At 40.2% G+C, this 21285-nt stretch overlaps 3 protein-coding genes and 1 non-coding gene across 10 annotated transcripts; 1 reads left to right on the top strand and 3 right to left on the bottom strand.

Annotated features, from left to right (window-relative positions):
* Window positions 1–110: 110 nt before the first annotated feature.
* Window positions 111–20152, bottom strand: LOC107217331 (replication factor C subunit 2). 4 transcript variants are annotated; one of them, XM_046740178.1, is made up of 7 exons: window positions 20137–20152; window positions 1635–1746; window positions 1186–1453; window positions 851–1099; window positions 554–763; window positions 364–477; window positions 111–300 (listed from the first exon to the last, which is right to left on the bottom strand). In XM_046740178.1, exons 2-7 carry the CDS (start codon window positions 1742–1744, stop codon window positions 199–201), a joined length of 1053 nt encoding a protein of 350 aa, XP_046596134.1. In that variant the 5' UTR covers window positions 1745–1746; window positions 20137–20152; the 3' UTR covers window positions 111–198. The 4 variants fall into 4 exon arrangements, with proteins under 4 accessions (XP_046596134.1, XP_046596131.1, XP_046596133.1 ...); XM_046740175.1 differs by lacking the exon at window positions 20137–20152 and adding an exon at window positions 2502–4081 and having other exon boundaries at window positions 1635–1948; XM_046740177.1 differs by lacking the exon at window positions 20137–20152 and adding an exon at window positions 2502–4081 and having other exon boundaries at window positions 1635–2246.
* LOC107217341 (superoxide dismutase [Cu-Zn]) lies at window positions 4206–9522 on the bottom strand. Of its 4 annotated transcripts, none has more exons than XM_046740179.1 (4): window positions 9439–9522; window positions 6277–6555; window positions 4962–5186; window positions 4206–4588 (listed from the first exon to the last, which is right to left on the bottom strand). In XM_046740179.1, the coding sequence occupies exons 1-4, from the start codon at window positions 9505–9507 to the stop codon at window positions 4334–4336; spliced, it is 828 nt and encodes a 275-aa protein (XP_046596135.1). In that variant the 5' UTR covers window positions 9508–9522; the 3' UTR covers window positions 4206–4333. The 4 variants fall into 4 exon arrangements, with proteins under 4 accessions (XP_046596135.1, XP_046596137.1, XP_046596138.1 ...); XM_046740181.1 differs by lacking the exon at window positions 9439–9522 and adding an exon at window positions 8376–8402; XM_046740182.1 differs by lacking the exon at window positions 9439–9522 and adding an exon at window positions 8298–8314.
* On the bottom strand, window positions 5299–5382 carry Trnal-uaa. Its single transcript has one exon. It is a non-coding gene; the product is annotated as a tRNA-Leu (tRNA).
* LOC107217342 (superoxide dismutase [Cu-Zn]) lies at window positions 12290–19584 on the top strand. Its single transcript, XM_015654842.2, has 6 exons — window positions 12290–12302; window positions 12440–12589; window positions 13920–13986; window positions 14408–14623; window positions 14733–14980; window positions 18361–19584. Exons 3-6 carry the CDS (start codon window positions 13930–13932, stop codon window positions 18458–18460), a joined length of 621 nt encoding a protein of 206 aa, XP_015510328.1. The 5' UTR covers window positions 12290–12302; window positions 12440–12589; window positions 13920–13929; the 3' UTR covers window positions 18461–19584.
* Window positions 20153–21285: the final 1133 nt, after the last annotated feature.

The following is a 21285-nucleotide window of genomic DNA, read 5'->3' on the forward strand; positions in this document are numbered from 1 at the left end:
AAAAAAAAAAAAACAGCGAAACTGGTTATTCTTTTCTGTACAAATATTTACCCGCAAGAAAAATTATTCTTAGCACGGTTAAGATACGATCATAATTAAATTGAAATTGATTAAAAATATATAAATTATTTTATTGATTCATAGTTGAACGTTATTATAGCTAGTGTATATTAACTCAGGGTATGTTTCATCTTCGTGTTACTTTTTAAGAGCTATTCGGCACAGACGGGCCAAAAGACTCTGCATTTGAAGTAGACTGTTCATTCCATTAACGATGCCTAAATGCGTCAAACCGATTTCCTGAAAGAAATAAAATCACGTGAGTCAATATAAATGAAAATGTGAAATGTCGACGAAACCAACCTTGATGAAATCAAGCTTCATTTTCTCATCTATATCGAGATTTTTGCAGACTCTGAATATGTTTCCAATAATATCCTCAGCAGAGTATCCCATCCTCCATAAATGCGACATTATCTGCGATCGAAACATTTTCATAGTCACCAGAAATGAAAAATTATAAGAAACATCTGAATCTATAATGAAAACTCACCCCAAATGATTTATCAATGTTTCCCTTCGAGCATAATTCAAGCATTTCTTTAACGTGAAGGGGATGCGGTTCGTCGCAAACCTTGAACACGTTTTCTCCGTTCACATGTCCGAATCCATTGTGAGTCGACTGCAAATTGTTCAATGCTTGTCTCATGTCTCCTTGGGCAGTGAACACAATTGCTTCCAATCCATCGTCGGTATAAGACGCCTTGAAGGAAGAAGACACATCACAACCCATCTATGAAATAGTTAGATAAGTGGAAAAAGTTCATGAACCCTGAACGTTTCTTCTCACATTCTCCTTTTCGCAGACTTGAATGATTTTGGCCAAGACTTGGGCATCGGACAGTTTTCCATACCGCAACATAGCGCATCGCGACTGTATGGGTTCGATGATTTTCTCGCTGTTGTTACAAGCGAGCGCGAACCTGGTGGTGTTGCTGTAGATCTCCATGGTTCGGCGTAGGGCTTGTTGAGCACCGTCGGTCATGCTGTCCGCTTCGTCGAGTATGATTATCTTGTGCCTGCCTTGAGGAAGGGTGACCTATGCCGGCGATTAAAGAATACCTAGCATTTCCAGTTGTAAAGTTAACGGTACATTAACGAACAGTCTGTCTTTCCGCGGGGTACCTTTTGCTGGGCAAACATCTTGATCTTGTTTCGCACGACGTCGATTCCTCTGTCGTTAGACGCGTTGAGCTCAAGAACAGCATCCTTGAAAGCTGGTCCAAGAAGAACCCGAGCTAAACAGAGGATGGTCGTCGTCTTTCCCACTCCAGGCGGCCCGGCGATGATTATATTCGGCGCATTACCGTTCTGGGCAAAAACAGACAACCGTGCAACAGTGTCCTCGTTGCCCACTATGTCTGAAAACACTTGGGGACGATACTTTTCCACCCTGGGAATAAAAGTGATGAAAATGATCAGTTATTCGACCAGTTATTTTGAGATAAAAAATCACATGCTGTCAGAGACGTGGTGAAAAGAAACGTCGACAGGACGGCTGAAAACCAACCTAACCTAACCTAACCTAATCTAACTTTAGTTAAAGTTGTTTTGTAACTTTACTGATGACTTACCACGGCAAATGCGCGGCTCTGTAACTCGACTTACTCTTCTGATTTATGCCGCTGGTTGACGGCACGACCTCAACGTCCATCGGCTCGCCGTTTTCGTCGGTTCCAGCCATGTCTAGTGTTCGGTAGTCTTTTGTTTACCACGCAGCACAAACCGTAAAAAGCGCGGGACGAGAAATTTGAAAAACCACCGAGAGGTGGCGGCACATTTTGGACGGTGCGGAATTCAAAATTAAAAGTGTTTTATTTCGGAGCTTTTGATCGTACGCAATATTCTGTCACTGAATTTGTGTACGAATTTGAACGTCACATCTAACCTGTCAAACACATCCGCGATAATCGGCAAAAATCGATTAATTAGTATCAGTTTACCCAAAATTTAAAAAGAATTTTTATCAGCAATTGAATCAATCAAAATTCATCCTACGATGTGATTGACATGAAAATAAAATTCGACATAAAATAACCATCATCAAAATGTATAGTGTACTATTATGTGGAGATCATCAAAGAAACTAATAGTTGATTGTCTTCAGTTCATATTCAGATGTGGTAGGCGTAACTTTGGCGTTGACGATTTGGAAGATATTCCCGAGTACGATCCGCACGACGTACCTGGTAACGTTTTACTTTCATTCTCATGTACGTGAACAGAACTGAAAATCTGAATCGCAAATTCTATTCTAAGGAGAAGTTTTTCAAACATATTTAAATAGTTATGATAGCAAATTTTCGTCATGTATTTATTTTTGAAAATTTAATTTAATCCTCGTTTCTCTACTTCTCCGATGTTGTTTTTAATAATCTTCCTTAAAGTACTTTAACTGAAATAATTTTACACTTTTACTCGATTATCTGTCAAATTCTTACCTTTTTCATCTCTTGCTTAAATCACTCTAGATTTCTAAGCCTGCTTATTTTTTATTGCTCTGGGAAAACTGCAATAATTGTTGATTTCCAGGACGCTACAGATATGAACACCACTTTAAAGCCACACAAATTTTAATAAGCAGATGCGGTTTTAGTCCAGCACTTCCACAATCAAATCCGAGTAAAAAAATAACTAAATTAATCAACAACCACAAATACGCACTTTGACACGCTCTTGATTCACTGCACTGTTTACTTCGTAAAATGGACCGAGTTCGGTGTCCGTGATGTTGCTCCGAGAACGGTCCGATAAGCACAAAGCGATCGGGAAACTCGGAACGCCGATTTACGATTTTACCACGATTTGCGCATGCGCGAAAATCCAAAGTATTCTTCAATACCTGATTCAAGCGTGCCAAAGTAGCGTTGAGATTACCGCACGTTCGTAACAACAAGTTGAGCTGAGTATTTGTACACAGCTTTCGCAACATGAACGCGAAATATATTACAATAGCTGCAAATATATTTATCTAAATGCTGGAATACACATTCCCGAAGAATGTATGTTTCTTTTTTTAATCTTAAATTCATTCCAGCGTCACCTATTTTATTGAAATAAAATTCTACTGAAATTACCAACTTTATATAAATAAATAGATTTTCATTGTTTCCAATTGAACATTCTCTCGATTATAACTTTGCACTGTCTCAATTTACGCAGAATTTTATACAGACATTTCGAAGATACGTGTTTGAAGAAATTCGCACCGAGAATTTTTTGCTTTTAGCAGCTCGGTGTCAATATTGATTAGTTTATTTAAAACTGTTCAATATATTCTTTCGAATGGTTGTTTTTTTGTTTTTTACAGTACATTTCCAGCCGCATACATTCGGCGCATCGATTGTACCGAGGCAGGATGACTTGCAGCACAGACCGGACACACCGGGTTTCAGACGTCAATCGCCACCCGAAATAGTAGCGAAGGTACGACTCGCTCTGGAGGAAATGGAGGAGAAAAAACCGTCGGAAAAATCCCATGGCGACCATCGGCTGTCCTTTGATTCCGAAGTACAATCGAAATCGACGGATAATACTTGAAAAAGAGCGATGCCCGCCTAGATTCAACTACTATTTTGGTTGTTCGTCAGCGACCGAAACTGTCTGCACATTGACGATGAATCCGGAGGTTTTTTTAAATGCCAGAAATATTTTTTCGCGGAGATACAATGTGTTGAATATCGTGGATCACATAATGTATTATTACAACAGACGGATCGCTGTATCGTGATTCGTCGTTTGTACGGAACTAATTATACTTCTGACTAATATCGTTTTCACTTGAACGTTGCGAAGAAATAAATCGTCCGTATATCCACAGTCAGAATATTTGAAGTAGATTTTTAAATCTTGTCGTTCGTATCGCTACTCAAGTTTAAATTTGAACGGAATCACGCTCGGCTCATTATTATAATTATTGAGATACTGGTGGCGCCAGCTTGCGGATTGCCAATAAACTAGGATGTATCCGTAGTGCGAGTTGCAGACAGTAAGGCGAACTACCGCATCGATTTTTCTCATCTTACAACACATTTTCAGCCTTAGAATTTAATCACTGTGTAAAACTTGGTATATTTTCGTAAATAAGATCAACGAAGACGGAAAATGACAAATTCTATTAAAACTTATGTATAACGTGAAAGCGGTTAGTTCAACGGATGTTTATTGCTGAGAAAACTGATTGCGAGTGCCAGGCTAAATGGTAAATTGTGCCTGTAACGCAGCATAATATGTATATAAATTGTGTTTCACACACTTTTGTAGGAGTGATTATTTACAGGAATCCAACTATTCCGCAGGCGACACGATTCCCGGCAGCGCCTGTTGTTAAACTATCGTCACTTTGACCCCGTCCAAAATCGTCAGCTTTTTCATGGACAACAAGGGTTCGGCCTATCGCACCGCGAACTCCGGTCAATGTCAGATAATGGTCCATTTTATCTACTTTCGCGATTCCATCTTCACCCGCCTCGATATTTCCCAAGTCACCCACATGCCGAAGCAGATCATTTGGGGCTCCGTGACGCATCTGGAATTAATTGACTGTGTAAATTTGTTGATTACGGAAATAGATACCGAATTTCGACACAAAAGAAAAACGGGAAATTAGCGTCTCACGTTGTAATTTGTATTTGTAATATTCAGATTTAAATTCAATTTTTCGGATCACTGTTACTCTTCAAAAAAATAATGTCAAACCTTCGTGAAAATAATTTTTTTTTCAAAATTGAAGCAAATCTTATTAAAAAATAATTTCCAAATTTTTGAGCGACACCATTTTATCTCAGTCCAAAAATTCCGATGTATCAAAAGTAATTACGGCCTGACCAAATCCGAGTATTTTCTTTATCTCATCATTATACATTGGCAAAAAGTATATTTCACAGCGCGTTTATTTATACCGTGTAAGGATTGTAGTGACCGGCTGCAGACTTGCACCCCTGTCTCAAATCACCCTTTTCGTGAACGTGGAATCCGTGGAGTCCCGGGCTTAGTCCTTCTATTGTCCCGTTTATCCTGAGTCCTTCAAAGTATTGTTGAAGAGTCAGTTCTCCACGGGGTCCATCGACAGGAGAACCATCATCCCCGAGGGCCCTGACTTGGACGACCGCTTTCAGTCCCATTGACTGCAACATTTTTCAACAAAAATCTGTAGAACCCCAGCCATTTTACCCACTCTCTAATTTTTCCGAATCGATGTTTTTTGTGAAAAAAAGATAAGAGAAGCAAAAACGTATTTGCTAAGTGTGGGGTTCGAACCCACGCTCCCAGACGGGAACCAGAACTTAAGTCTGGCGCCTTAGACCGCTCGGCCAACCTAGCTGATGTATGTACGTTCTACAAGAACATTAATATCTCTAACGTTCGTCCGCACAATAGAATTATCAGCTTGTGACTGACGGAACCATGCTCATGCCTACGAAATACTTGGTCATGGTTCCAGACATCGTTTACACTTTGATTTTATCATTGAAAATGCGATTAACTTGAAATAATATATGCGCACATTCACTACGCCTGATTACACGCAACTATTATTGCTCAGAGTTTCTACGAAATATGATTGTTGAAGTAAAAAGTTGCGCATTTAAGGTGATTTTGTTTGTGCAATAATTGGGAAAACTTCACCTCGATAGAATTGAGCTTCAGTTTTAATTAACTCCATGCTCAAAAAATTCTTCCAAGTATTTCTGACGACGCACCAACGTATTTTTATCAGCTTTTAATACCGCTGTTGCGATGCATCTGTGATCGAGATGTTTCAAGCGTTGTAACCAAAATTTTGCCAATACCGTAACAGTACGTTTTTTATTTTTGTTTACCGTTTCAAGTTCGAGTGAAATAATATACTACAATGATACAAGCAACGACTATACACACGAGTGTCTTATACAATGAAACTGGAAAAGACGAAATTACTTTATCGCGTTTCGCGCATACATCGCCTATCCGTCTTTCTTCCTCACGCGAGAATCTCGCATCCAAATGAATAATCGATGCCTTAAACCAAGGCCCATTGTCCGTTGCGTAACGGTTCGTAAACAACTCACGCACTGTTCGCCACTATTTATATCCACTGCGTGATAATTGGGAAACGGCAAAAGGGTCCAGAAAATTGCAAGAATCGCAACCGTTGACACTTTTATCGAGACGTGAACGTGGAATAGTCGAAGGAAAGATTTTCATGTTTCGGTATGACGCAAGAACAATACGTACGAAAAGATAGGGCTCCATGTAGACCTCGTAAAGGTCGCTCCTGTAGCCAGGAAATCCGGGAAGACTCCTGATGAAAAGAGTCCTGTCGTAAATCTCCCCGGAGGCGATGCTGAGGAGGCTGAAGACGAACCCGACGACGAACACCTTGGCGAACGACATGGCGGACTTGTTGTTTGGTAACAGATTCGAAATATCGAAGAATAACGCAAGCCGATTATATCGCAAGTTGCGGACTGCTAATAAACTTTCATCTCCGAAGACGGAGCTCTTTGTGTGTCCCTGCGAAAAGGCGCGGTACGTTTAAATACTTGGAGGATCTCGAAGACCTTGGTGAACGATGAGCAACTACTAAGCAACCAGTCGAGAAGGCAGTCAGTCGTCAGTCAGTCGAGTGCGTCTAATAATGTGGTTGGCAAATTTGTGCACGCGGTGATGTCGCAGCTTTTTTTTTTACTCCAGGTTGTTTTCCTTCCCGATCCTTCTCTCAGTCCTGTTTGTTCTTCTTCCTCGTTTTCCTACCACCTTTATACACCTTCCTACCGGCTACGGAGACTCGCAAGTTTTCGGTACCTCAGATCCTGGGATGATGAGTTTCATATCAACCCGGTGGCAGCTTCGAGATTGCTTGTGATTTCCGCGAAGCGTTTTGCAGGCTGCTTTATCTCGGGCTATCGCGTCCTGGACTGTAGCTTCAACTTTACTTTGACGGTTGAAAGGTTCCAGCAAACCGCTGCACAGCAGGTTGGAAAACTTTTTGCGAACTGGTCCCCGACCATTTTTTGCGACTACTCGAATCACCTGTTTCTCGAGAAACCACAGAAGCAAAAACGTTTCCGGTATTTCTTATTCTCTTAATCTTCATTTGAGGTCGTAAGCATCGACGATCGGTGTTTTTGAGTAAGTGGAGGAGATACATCGGCGACCTTCCGGCTGGACGTGCAGCTGCTAACCGTCAATGGTAATTAACCGGTAATCCAGCCGTGAATAATAGCCAGGAATTACATCGACGACTGCTAATGAAATTCCAAAATGTGCAACGCTATTGCGTACGCGAATATTGTTGCGCTTGTTGGCAGGACGTTGGCTCCAAACGATGCAGGAGCCGTTCCGCATGCACGGTTCCGTTTCCCAAACGATTAAGAAATCGCGAGGTTTTCGTTGGTCTCTATCGTTGCCTGATGGGTGAAAATCCTCTGATTTAACAGACTCGCGCATTCCTTTCGTCATTATGATGAGCCGCACAAGGATATTACGATGCTGGCTGACAGCGAACTCGGCGCCAAGGTTAATCGCGAAGACCTCTAGGATTCTCGGGTCAATGATGATGCGATTTTTCTTGCCTGTTTTACCTCTGAAACTACGTCGGAATACGTCGAGATTATTTTGCTCGTTTTGCCGACTCGATATGCTCGTTCGTGTACAGAGCGGAGCGTTTGATGTTTGATGGAATTTGCAAGCCACGTGTTCCTTCGCAAATTGCCATAATAGTTTACATCACTTAGGAATTTTGTGTAATTCTGCGTGCACGGTAGACTTTATCGAAAAGATCGACTGTTCATTTTTTTTTCCAAATTCAAGTCGAAAATATTGCTACAAATGATGAGAAAATGATGCTGTCCAAGTTTTACTTCGTAATATCAACGTTCCGAGATGTATCACTGCGATTTTCTATTTCCCGTTCGAATAACGTGGGAAATTTTTTTTTTTTTTGTTTTTTTTTTTAACTTTGAAATTTTATAACTCGTCAACGCGTCAGTGTACCGATAAGATTATACCGATTTATCATTTTATGATAAATCTACTCTTCCAAAAGTTATTCAAGGTCAAAGGTCAACAAAGAACCTTTGGCTTAAAGTTCAAAAAAAGTTATTTCCATGTTATTCAAGTGGGAAATAGAAAATCCCGATGTCACATTTCTAAATGTCAATATTAGGAAGGATTTTTTTTGATACAGTGTAGCGTAGACTGTACACGTAACAGACGTCGCGTTGTACGGAGTAATAGTGTCTAAAGTGTATTACCATGGTCCAAATATGAATGAAGAATATAAGAAGTCTGTGCCAGTTACCCGCTATGATAATACTTGTGTTATTATTTACTTCCTCGATCATCGCATGTCGACGTAAGCAGAATTTCAAGCCAGCCAAACTAGTATATCGTCTCTATCAATTCCACTGAAGACTAATCGAATGTCCAAGTTGGATCTTGGTTGAATTGGTTATTTTTCATTCGGTCCGAAGTACCGTTGGAAGATTTTCCAAAAATTTGAAGCGATTAATTTTAAACAAGTATAACTTGACTTGATTTTACGCAGACTGCGTCATTTGTTGTTACTCTTGTGTAATACCGTATAACGTTGAATCGCGTACAGTAGATACTCCCTGACCTTCGTCGCATTCTTGACTACCTTGATCACACGAGTAAGCAGATCAAGGGCCAGGTGTACCTTGATCAAGTTCACCCAACCTCACGTACGGTTTTTGAATTAACATAAAAAAAATTTACAAATCCAATCGCTCGTTGTGCGAATAATTAATCATCGGTAGTTAAGACACGCCTCAAGGTTCGTAAAAAATACAAGCAACTGCACATCGCCTGTTTTAGATTTCCGTGGTCTGTATCCTGCCTGAAATTCGTACGAAATAAAAATATAAGAGCGGTCAATTGGCTCCAATTGGTACGACTTTCTCAGGTCGTTCCCAAACGACGATATATCGGGTAATGAAATACCATGCACGTCGGAGGGTTACGTCGATATTTAACCATACGGAGAAAAAAAAAAAAAAAAATAGAGAAAGAAAAATAAAATACGTTACCAAGGTTGAGTCAACTACACGGTACCTATTCGCATTCACGTAATGCATGCGCGTGTCACTGTGTGTGCGTGTGTGTGTTTATGTCTCGACTGTTTTATTATACAGTCACAGCGTATAAGAACACGTATACAGAGTACGAGTATTAACGTACACACGTGAAGCTCTCATATCTAGGCCACTGCTTCGGACTCACAGCGTAATTCCTCATCATTTTTTCATACCCCGGCTTCGAGTATTCAGAATGCACGTTGCACACACACACACACAAACACACACACACGCATATATATATATACACAATGTATGCGATGCTGCATATTTTTCAGTGATTCCTAAATTCAAAAACCCGAAATTCTGCGAAGCAGCTGTTCCAGACCGGACCTTCAGTATCCATTTCCAAGTGATACTTCACCATCTCCCGAAGACCCTTGTTGAAAAAATCGGCGTCAAGTTATCTCCAAGATCTCGTGTGAACTCGTGGCTGTATAGCGGTGTCGTTGAGTGCGAATTGATAAGGCAACAATTGTAAAATCAGCCGCAGGGTCTCCGTTTGCGTAAAATTGCTCGTTTGCTGGATCGGTGATGCGGAGAAGTAGTTTTAACGCAAGCAGCGGGCTTCGCTAAACGAACAATCGTACGTTACGGTCCGCGAAGTCGAGGCAAAGGTGGGGCGTCGGGAACTGTCACGTCAGTGGATGAAGTGGAGAATGTTACTGGGTGATCCGATTCGACACATTCAGTAGTGTCCGGTGTCTTAGCGCGATAAACTGACTTACTTACTCATTTACTTACTTACTTACTCACTTACTTAGTTACTTGCCACAGTCAATTACGCGATTCTCGTGCAACGGCTGTGTCTCCTTATCATAGCATCCGATTTACAACTGGAATCAGGATCATCGGTTTTGAGTGAGTCCCTGATGCAGACTTGGATCATTTTCACGCGATCACGGAACGACGTTGCTTCGGCTGCACCATGTCCTGATTTTCTGTGATCAGGATCTCGCGGCATGCACTTGACACCGATGAATGTTCACCGTTCAATTTGCATGCTTGATTTTAGACTGTACTCAGGCCGTTATCTCGAAAGTTACAGCCTTTAATGTAATACTTATCAACGAAGTATGTGGTGTAATTCGTTTTTCCTATCGCGTTGTGCTGAATTTTATTACAAACAGGCGTAACTGTTGAATAATCAAAGCGACGTGGGTAAATTATTAATGTTTAACGCTTGCATGCGATGGAAGAATAAATTCGATGAGTGTAATTTATGGTTGGTGCGGATTTTAAACGTTGTTGCACATCGACGATGCAGTGAAATTTCTTCGTCTCGTCTGACGAGATTTTAGACAGTTCAAACATACGTTTGACATTTTCATTCCTTTCTCTTGCGAATTCATTGCATATATTTGCATCCTGATTAAAAGATCCTAACTTTGTATAGCGACAAGATCGTATCGATTGTTCAAAATGTACTTAAAGAAATATGCGAATAACGAGTAATCTATAATTTTTATACGCCCGACATTTGACGGCGTTGAACAATTGAACTTGATTGACCATGCGAGGTGTATTATAGTTGGTCAGAAAGTAGGTGGGGACCCATGATGTCACGGAATAATAACGTTTAATACACTTATCCAAAGGCCGGAGACATGCATGCGTTGTATACCGATCGAATATCAACGAATTGTAATTAACAAAGTGCTGCACGTTCAGCCCAACAAATGCGAGTCGTAATCCAAAAGTTTATATCTGGTGGAAGATTTTGCGCATTGTGATTTTTCTTGTTTAAAGTTTAAAAATCTAACAGCTGTACTCTGTCATGGATTTTGAATAACATATGAATAAATGCCTTGGCCCAGAACGACACGTCGCAGGTTCGCGTACGATGACAAAGTCCGATGTTATTGATTTATACTATTCCTATTCAGGGCTGTGAGGGTGAGGGAAAATGTGTTGGTACCAGGCATTAGGAACGTTTGGACACGTAGCTCCGAGTGTGCTCTGCAAGAAAACGGTTCTGTCACGTGTCGAGCCACGTAAATGCCCTGAAACGTAGGAATCGGCGCTGGGAGCTTTTGCTACGACTTGGCGAAGCGACCCGCAAAGTCGAAGCTATTTATCGACGACTCGGTTTCACGTCAGAGTCGTTCGACGACGTCGCAAACACTGTTGGCCGCAGCCGCTGCACCTAGGGGCAAAATTCACTTTTACTTTCAACCTTAATTGCGACGCCTTTTACGCCCGACTACGTTGACCTCTAATATTATGATAATACAGCAACTGGTCGAGAGACTGGTTTTGGTAAATGTCTTCGGCGAGTTAACGACGGTTCGTAAAAATATTTACTAATTCGTGGCACTTGATGCGTATTATATTTTCGATTTGGTTGACCTCTGCCGAAGAAGACTTCTTCTATTTACTTGTTCAGATTTTTATTTTCCATGAAATATGACGACTTTTTAATTTTTTCTTCGTTATCATATTCATGGAAAAGTTTCGTGTCGTTTGATAATTTTTTTTTTTTTTCTTGTAGCGAGCTTTTTTGCATTTCTTTCTCGTACAAGTATTGTAAAACTTTATCGCTCCTTTTATGGAAAGGTTGAACAATTAGTTGAACGATTAGGAACGCACGTTACATACGGATGGTAAAAAGGTTCGAGAAAAACGAAGTGATAAAAATCAAATACTTTTCCATATTTTGATATATGATTCTTTTTTCGGTAAAGGCAATACGCTTTGCTCTGCAGTTTGACTAAATGAAATTTTAGTACATTAATAATATAATCGTTGTAGATTTCTGATAGATTCGCAAAATTACTATCGCGCAAAATTTCAGTTACTCTCTCCCTCTCTCTCTCTCTCTCTGAAATGCTCATTTTTAACGAAGAAGACGCGATTTGTCCGCAAACCAATCGCGAAGATTCGTAGTAAATAATTGAAAAATAGTTTAGTGAAGCCGGTTTCAGGTGATAAATATGGCACATCAAAGAGGGGCTGGGTTAGTTAATGAGAGGGGATAAAGCAGAGCCGGTGAACAACAGGCGCCGGTATATAGACAGAAGTGCCTCCAGCATCCCGCAGTCAGTGAAACTGTGTCGTTCGTCCAGCCGGCAGGTTGTTCTCCACTTTCACCAAAGTAAAACCACAAACTGCGAGCAGGAAAACGAAAAATAAATTGGAAATTTGTTAAAAGTTCAATAACCCGTGAGTATGGCGTAGAGTAATCGAGGATCGTCAACGAATCTCAAGTTTCGTGTAGAATAAGCGAATAAGTTCGACGATAAGAAAAAAAAAAAAAAAAAATGTACGTGGAAAAAACGACCATGGCTATTTTATCGAAGGTATGAGAACGCAAAGACGTCGCGAAGACAAAGAGAACGACGGACCTTTACGAGGCATCGATTTTCCCGGCCCCGGATATGTTACAAGTCCGTTCCATTCGGGTCAGGAGTTACTTCGACTGATGAAAGTTGGCAATATTACTCAAGTCTGTAAGCCTTTCACATCGGCCGCGACAACCATTTTCATTCACGACGGTCGTCGATTTTCATCAGAATCAATTACACCGGTGTTGGAAAATCGGACGAGACTTTATTTCCTTGCTTAAAAGCACTCCGAGAAATTGGACCTCGTAGTTGTGGAACTTCGTAGAGCGTCGAGTTTCGTTCTGGAGATTTAAATTCGCGTTTTTGATTCGTTCGAAAATCGACGACCGTAATCGAGGGAGGTAAAGAGCCTGCGCTAGCGGTGAAAAATTTTCGTATTCAGTTCGCTGTTTGTACATCCCATAAATAACGGACGAAGAATGGTTCTCATTTCATACTTTCTGCGCAATTGAATCTGATGCGGTTTTCGCGAACGATTTAAATTATACGTAAAGTCCTCGAAAAGCACCCTCGAATAATTCGATCATAGCTCCATTTTTACCAGGGAATATTATACACCTTTCGGGGTTTTGTCAACAGTCCAAAGAACGTATTTCCGATGCGTAGAAATCGCGATGAAGATAAGAAAAAACAAAGAAATATACAAAAAAACGCCAACATATTCAGCTCCTGTGCATTTCACGATAAATACGATATGGCGATGTACGTAAATTGATTGTAAAGTGGATCTTAACCATCTTCGTGGAAGCTCACAATACGAAAAACGGTGACCTTTGCGATAACGTTAGATTTCTTGAAATTTTCTAAAAAATTTTTCCCAAACTATTTTAACGCCGACACTTGTGTCATCGCTACGGAAAGCTGTCGGCTGAGTTTGCTTTCGTGGATTTATATAAAAGATGTAAATATGTATAATGACGGCAGTTGCGATTAGGCTGCACACCGCACCACTGACCTTAGATAAAATTATACTTGGACCAAGTCTGACCGTTTGTATTTATCGACTTATATAACTCGAGTCGTCCGAACCAGTCATCGGATTGATTCACCAATTCAAGTATTAGAATTCTTTCTACACTTCGTTGCGTTTAAACGATTCCGTTGACCAGCTTGAAGCAAATCAGGTAACACTTGTCGTCAAATATCGTATTAGCCGTATTTCCTTCCGTTTGGAAAAATCCTCGTCAAGTCGGTCTCGATCATTTCGTTATTAACTGCACGGTTTGGTATCCGAAAAAACGTTTCGCTGCACGTATTGACGGAATCCAATGACTTACCAAATTATGAACGCGTCACAATTGCGCTCCAATTTATCTCAATCACTCGACGTAAACTACTTTGTCAAGTGTATCGACAATACGCGTCGCCGCCGAAGAATCGACAATAAAAATAATCAACAGATCGCTCTTCAACGTCTTTTCGGTATTTGTTTCAGATCAACGATCATGTCGGTCAAAGGTATGCTGACGCTTCTGGTTTTCGGCGCAGTCGCCGTCGCGGCTGTAAGTACAAATTACAATTACGTGTCGGAAACCGGGCAAAAATTAAATATTTCAAATATTTCAATCTCAAATTTTTTTCATCTCGTTTTTCGTACGCCGAACATTCACTTCGGACAGAGTTACATGACTAACGATTTGAACGAAGCGAAGGTGAACGTGTCTCGCTCGTACGCATCACGTACATGCATACGTCTGGTATAATGGAATAATAATGCCCGCAAGACATCGTCCCGGTACGATGTATACTTCCAAAGTGCTCGAAGGCGTCGATTTTTATTCCTCGTAGCGTGTTGTTCGAAAAGGCGACTGGTCGAACCAGTTTATCGCATTAATATAACGACCCGCCGATCAAAGCTCGGATAAATTCTACCGCTTACAACCGATCTGCATGTTTTTCTTACCGTACTTTCAAAATTACCAGGAACACGTCGCAGTCGTCCGTTTAACACCCAATAACGTGGAGAAACCCAACGTCACCGGGAACCTGGAATTAAGACAAGACTCGAGCGACTCGCCTGTCAAGATAAATGGAACGATATGGGGCCTGCGCGATGGTCTCCACGGTTTCCACGTTCACCAGGCCGGTGACCTCAGCAACGGATGCGTTTCCGCTCTGGGTCATTTCAACCCGGACAAGGTGAGGAGTCGTCGAATTTAACGACAAGTTAGAGTCGGATCAAAGCTTGATCGATTCTTCGACGTATTCGATGCCGGAGTCTGATCTATCTTCGATCTTCTTATTCCAGCACGATCACGGCGCTCCTGGTGACGCCGTGAGGCACGTCGGCGACCTGGGAAACATCGAATCGACGAACGGAGTTGCCACGGTCGAAATATTGGACAACGTGATATCGCTGAGCGGCAGAAACAGCATCGTTGGACGCAGTATCGTCGTTCACGAGGGTGAAGACGACCTGGGGAAAGGAAACCACTCTCTGTCCTTGAAAACCGGAAACGCGGGAGATCGTGCAGCCTGCGGCGTCATCGGCGTCCTGTAGGTTACTTCGTACGATTAATCTGTTTAGTTATACACACATACGTATACACATATATTGTATATATATATTTACGTATATATGTATACATACGTATATGCACACATGTATACCTGTATACGTACATAATTATCGCCGAGTGTCCTTTTCGTCCGAGCCCGCACGCCTTTCTTCAATCTTCGTCAAGCGGTTTGTCCGCACCCGATTGTTCGACGTGCATATACTCGTATATTCCACCCTCTGTGTGCATAGATCAATTCTGTGACCCAGATGTTAGGGAAACAATTGTAAACGCGTATTTGTCCGATGGAGAGCGCCTGAAGAAGATCGATCGCTTACAGACATCGCTGAAATGTTTCTTATTTGGACGCGATTATGGGATAGAAAAAGTAGGTAAGACCGGAAATTGACAGATTCAGGGATGACGTGTTTTCAAGAGGAATTAAACGAATTTACAGGATTAAATTAAACAAGCAAACTTACGATCAGTTGCTTCTAACGTATGGACTACACTTTATTTTGTGAATCAGCTATGAATTCAGGATCGTATTGTTAAATTTTGATTAACAAGTGAAAATGAAACGCGTCGCTCACACAACAGAATTGTAAATTACTTCTGCCGGAAGAGAGAATGTATTTCAGTACCTTATATATCGTGCACGACACGATCCGATCTATCGATCGATCAAACGCGTGCTCGAAGTGAGTTTATTTTTGTTTTAGTTTTTTTCATTTTACGAATTCCGTTTTGTTATTACTATCATTATCGCTTTTTATTCCGTATGTATATCATTCTGTGGCGTCAGTCTTGAGAATTAGGGTTAAACGAACCGAGAGCACGGCAAATACGTTTGAAAAATTTTGCGAATCATGTAGGTATGCGAAATAGCTGAGAACAGAAAACTTGCACGAACCGATGCCAACTTCGCAAGACTGCAAGGCGTTATTGAAATCGAAAGATTTCACTGAGCTGATCATGGAGACGAATCTGCACGACATTATCTTGATTCTTTTACATACACGAAATTTTCTACCACGTTTACAGTTAGTTTTACGTATCGATCGTATTGGGCTCAGATATTAAGGAGCAGAAATTGTTGTTTGATTAAAAAAAAATGTTGGCGACCATTTTTTATATTCCTATTGTAGTGTTCTTTTTTTTTTATCGAGACGAGTAATCTCTTATATTTGTATCCATATACACGATGCTTGTAATAAATTGGATGAAATCTACTCAATGCACAATTTATATGTCATATCTGTGCACACTGTGTACGAATTTTCGACTAACGAAGTGTAAAATCGATTATCAACATTGCTTGTTCCTGTAAACTTTTATACTCGTAACCGATCTTCTTCCAAGATCTTGCGATCAGCAGTCATATTCAAAAATATCGTTCAAATTACACTGTAAGAATTGAATTTTGACCTCCCTCACTGTCGGTATAATAATCCTTGTTATACTGAATATTTTGTTTCTCCAATTTTAAACCGGATGCAGATGCGTAACCTTCGATTAATTTTTTCTCCCATCTGAATTCATCGACCGGCCGTTGTTACGTATTAAAACGACTTTTGCTCATCGCCATAAGGAGAAAGTGACTATTCGCATCGCAAACTGGTTATAGATATTTATTCTCTTTATTTTTCAATACGTGATCGACTCGCGATGAATTATTTTAACTAGATTTTCGCCATGTTTGATCAGGTCCAGAGGCTCGAGCGGAGCGTAATTTTTTTTTAGCTGACAAAATTCACGGCCAATTTTTTTCGAAAACTTTGTCGAGACTGTTGTGTTAAAATAATACGTGAATAGTGATGAGGTGACTACGTTTTTACCCGGATCGATACGAACGAAAATAACACGAAGCATGCAACGTAGCGTCGACGTACATACGTCGAGGTTATATGTATCTAGATATGTATTCAACCAGTAGCAGATTGATTGTTATAACGCATTGTTTACTCGAAGCAAAAATTCCGGGTCACCGTAATATTATAAACTGTAGGCAGCTGATGCGGGACGGAGAGGAATAGAAATCAATAAAATTGCTGAAATTCCGCAGGGCAGAAATAAATAAATAAATAAATCGATAACATTGCAAATTGGGAGAACTTTGCCGTTTAACGAAAGTGTATACACAAAACGCGATAAAAATGTTGAAATTCTCGATTAGATGTAAAAGAAAAAGAAATAAATAAATATAACATTGCAAATTACGGTTGAATTTTTCGACAAGTTTGCCGACTAACGAATTCTCGGAACGCGTTGAACCGCGATAAACTTTGGCATTATAGAACGCGTAATGCCAAAGGTGGCGTGTCGAGGTCGCGTACAGTGAATTTCACAAATTAACCAAACGCCTTGTACGCCTTATATTCAGGGGAGTGAAAGCTCGACGGAGGTCTGCTTACACATGCTCGATCGATATTTTCATCGTTGAAACCCTTACTCTGTAGTAAAGGGGTGAACGAAAATAGTCGAGCTTACAACTTTTTTAATAAATTGGGGCGGAAAGTTAAATTACGAATTTGACGAGTTGCGAAAGCTCCAGATTCCGAGTTTTTTCGTAGCGAAACTTAAAGTAGAGAAATGAAATTTTGACAATAGATCAAAGTTTCGAATGGTCCGAAAACCTTCGATCAAAGTTTCGAAATTACGAAGTTCCAAAAGGACGTAATTCCGTCAAGTCAAAGTTTAGAAAATTAAAAAATCCGAAACATCGAAATTCGGAATGATCGAAGATTTTGGGTTTTGAGAATTTCTGGCTCGATGAAATTTCACCGCTTTGATATCTTTTTTTGTTTTGTATTTTCCATATTTTTAAGTTCGGAATCCTGGTAATTCAGATTTTCGGTTCACTGATTTTTTACACCCACTCGAGTATATTTTAACTTTCGAAATTTTACCTAACGCAAACTTTATTTTTCGGAATTTTGCTCTATCGTAACTTGAATTTTTGAAGTCTTGAATTTCGGAACTTTGAGCCATCGGATTTTGACCACTCAAAAGTTTGTTGTTTCCTCAAAGTTTCATTTCTTTGCTTCAAGTTTCCCCATCAAATAATTCCTAATTAAACGCTTCCGAAACTTTCCGAACTCGTAACTTCCATCCCATCCCAATAAATTTTCGGTCCAAAATTGAGGAGGACGATTTTTTTCCCTCGTCAAATTTACCCCGATCTATCGATGAATGGCTTTTTTTTCCCCTGATAGACAAACAATTTTACTCTACTCACTCGTACTCGCAAGCCTTTTGCCGAGACGTGCCCCTAATTATAGCTGTATCTCCGCTCTATTGTCTCGTGGCGAAAAGGTTGGTGACCCAGTTTCAGCACGCAGACTCATCGGTCATTTTTTTTTCTTACCATGTTCGCAGGTCACCGTTAGACAGCTGGATGCCAAATTCTGGAACATCGTTCTTATGGTCCAGCTACATGTTGATTTTGTCAGCTAGTGGAATGGTAATTAAGTTTTAGGGGAAATTCAATTCCGATGTAAACGTATAATTTCTACGAGTATTTGGATTTTACTCGAAGAAGAATTCTCTTATTTATATTCTTGAACTGTTTAAACAAGTGCTAGTCGAGTAAAGCCCCCGCATTTTGCGCGAGGAATCTACGTGTTGTATTATTATTATACGTTCGTGATTAGCATCGGTAAGCCGTTATTTATATTGCAAAATTATTCAGGTATTAAATGTGAAGGATGACAGAAGGAGACGATTATAAAGGGAAAAAGTAACCGTAGTAATTTTTTTCCATAGAAAATATTAATTCACACAATTTTTTTTTTCTTTCAAATTATTTTGCTCTGTGTTCTTGTCCCGACTGTGAAACTATGATACATATTTATTTCTGTAAATTAAATTCTGCGAAAATAGCCGCGAAGTATTCGTATTGTACGTATGGTGTTAGGAAAAATGTCAACGTTGAAAAATGCATGTCCGATAAGCATCTGCGATTTATCGCAACGTAAAGGATATCAAAGAAAAAAAAAAAAAATAGGAAAGTGAAAACAAACGACTATCGATTGTCGTTCGAACCAGAAAATTCCTGATCTACGATGTGAGATATTCCAACTTTGAAAAAGAAAGTGTATTTCGTTCCTACGGCCTTTGTTCGTTATTATACGGAGCAGAAACGAGGCGGTTTGATTTTTTCGCAGCAACCGTCAATTTGGAAAAATATAATATATTCCAAAGCTCTGTACGTACTTTAATTATTTTTTATTGCAGGTACTCATCCTGCAAACGTGCACTGTATTATCATTGTTATATTTTTAGCTTTAATATTATTACGTTTACTATTATAGTATTATTGCTGACCAGTGTTTTTTTTTTTTTTTTTTTTTTTAATTTTGCAAAACGTATTTCAAATGTTTGTAAGACTCTGTCACAGATTGTTGTGTATCCCATATGTAATGTGGTTCGTAACTTATTACATACCTTCTTTGTTATACTGTTGATTACTCTAGTATGGTAATAAGAATTGTAAAAAAAAATAGATTTTCGTCTCAGAATCCTCGCTTAAAAAATATAAATATTATAGCCCACAAGGTTATTTGGACAAAATATAATGTTACATACATGTGAAGAAACGAAGCGTTTTGTTCTGTAATTATTCACGCACCTTATCCCGAAATTGCGTAAAGTTCCGTAAGGTTGAAACTTAAATATAACTCGGTTCTATTCTCTATTCTGTTCTGTCTCTGTTTCTGTAGTCTTATCTACAGCACCGTGGTTACAATGGTCAGTGTCGATATAACTCCAAGTCTGCTTCGTTCACACTGAAGTATAATAATGAGATCTATGGAGTATGTTTCACGATTATATTGCAAGAGATCCTCGTCCGTTAAAGGGATAATTAATTTCGCAAGTATCCGGATTCTTAAAAGTGTTCAAGCGGGCGATTTCAATTTAGCGGGATATTTAAACTTCTTTGCAACCACCGTCTGGTTACGTTAATTTTTACTCAACGTTTCGTCAACTGTATTTCCGTTTGCCTCGTAATCGCCGGTAAATCGCAGATCGATCCATCTGTCGTGGTGCAATTTTTCTTCCGTTTGACAGCGATCACCGAACGAATTAACGACCGGAAGTTTGTCTCTCTCGTAGAGGAGGGTGCATTATTGTGGTAACGATTCGGGGTGAAATCGAGCGATCAAATTGCACGTCGATTTCATTCGAACAAAAAGGAGTGCTCCGAACCTGAGATAAGGGGAAAGTCGATTCGCGACGCGAAGCCAGCTCGCAGTTATACCTTGTATACATACATAACGAAAATTGTGCGTGTTGGTTTGTCGAAATGAGAAATCGAAGAGTAGTTGAACGACCTGACCCACTTGATTTTAAGCCGAGAATATCTGTGTGTGTGTGTGTGTGTGTGTGTCCGTGAAACTTCACCCTTACACCCATCTAAGGGACAGAGGTTTAACGTGTGTGCACAAAAGTGAGAAAATATGACAGGCTTTCAAGCGATCGATTTACAGCCGTTTGCAGTTGCCTTTTACGACGTGACATTTAAAATTCTCGGCTGGTTGGAAATTGAGAGGTACCGAAGAGTTTGCCGTTGAAAGGTATTCCGAGCACCCTAACATTCCCTAATTCGAAACTGTTTAAACGAGGAAAACGTTTCTTCTCTCTTATCGGACGAGATCCAAGACCTGGGCAATTTTTTATTTATTTTTTTTTTATTTACGATGGTAAAGAACGGGATCTCTGTAATACACTCACAGTAGACGAAGTATAACGTTGATAATTATCATGCCACTGCTTGATATTCAGCGGAAAAATATTTCGCGGTATGTTATATTTTTTATAATGAATTCCCTTTAACTTTTGCACTCCCGGCGTAATTGACGACCTAGCTCATTCCCCTTCGCGTGCAAGATCAAGTCTAAAGATATGCAAATGGTCAGTGTCGAGCGGTGAACTCTGACCTCGATCGTATTCGCGAGGCAAGTAAGTGTAACTAGATTGCAAGTCTGCTTGTAAAAATTCGTACAAGTTTCATTTTTCTCTGAATGACCGACTCTCTTTCCTTTCAAGACGATCGACCGCCGCACCGACGTCTCGTTCAACCTTCGAAACGGGAAGGAAGAAGTAATTTCTGTTCATGGACACGGCGTTTTCGGTCCTGATCAAACTCGACCACGTCTCCTTTAAGCCTGATGCACTATGGATTCTTCCTTACTGCGTATCGAGACTGAGCGTTCGCTCGATTCAGCGACGCAGTTCCGTCTGCCCTTGGATAGAATCCGTCCCTTATCGCCTTTGCCTTCATCCAGATGCGATCCCTTCGAC

This window comes from Neodiprion lecontei, chromosome 5 (assembly GCF_021901455.1).
Source record: "Neodiprion lecontei isolate iyNeoLeco1 chromosome 5, iyNeoLeco1.1, whole genome shotgun sequence".
Lineage (NCBI taxonomy): Eukaryota > Metazoa > Arthropoda > Insecta > Hymenoptera > Diprionidae > Neodiprion > Neodiprion lecontei.

Bases quoted from the DNA above. Each gene is read 5' to 3' on its own strand.
- LOC107217331 (XM_046740178.1), bottom strand. From the start codon at position 1,744: ATGGCTGGAACCGACGAAAACGGCGAGCCGATGGACGTTGAGGTCGTG. The intron at 478-553 runs GTGAGTTTTCAT...TTTCGATCGCAG, and splicing joins ACATTGATAAATCATTTGGG to ATAATGTCGCATTTATGGAG. The intron at 301-363 runs GTTGGTTTCGTC...TATTTCTTTCAG, and splicing joins TGAAGCTTGATTTCATCAAG to GAAATCGGTTTGACGCATTT.
- LOC107217341 (XM_046740179.1), bottom strand. From the start codon at position 9,507: ATGGTGAAGTATCACTTGGAAATGGATACTGAAGGTCCGGTCTGGAAC. The intron at 6,556-9,438 runs GTTTTTGAATTT...GCCTTTTCGCAG, and splicing joins GCTGCTTCGCAGAATTTCGG to GGACACACAAAGAGCTCCGT. The intron at 5,187-6,276 runs GTACGTATTGTT...AAAATGTTGCAG, and splicing joins ACATGGAGCCCTATCTTTTC to TCAATGGGACTGAAAGCGGT.
- LOC107217342 (XM_015654842.2), top strand. From the start codon at position 13,930: ATGTCGGTCAAAGGTATGCTGACGCTTCTGGTTTTCGGCGCAGTCGCC. The intron at 13,987-14,407 runs GTAAGTACAAAT...CAAAATTACCAG, and splicing joins GCGCAGTCGCCGTCGCGGCT to GAACACGTCGCAGTCGTCCG. The intron at 14,981-18,360 runs GTAGGTTACTTC...CCATGTTCGCAG, and splicing joins TGCGGCGTCATCGGCGTCCT to GTCACCGTTAGACAGCTGGA.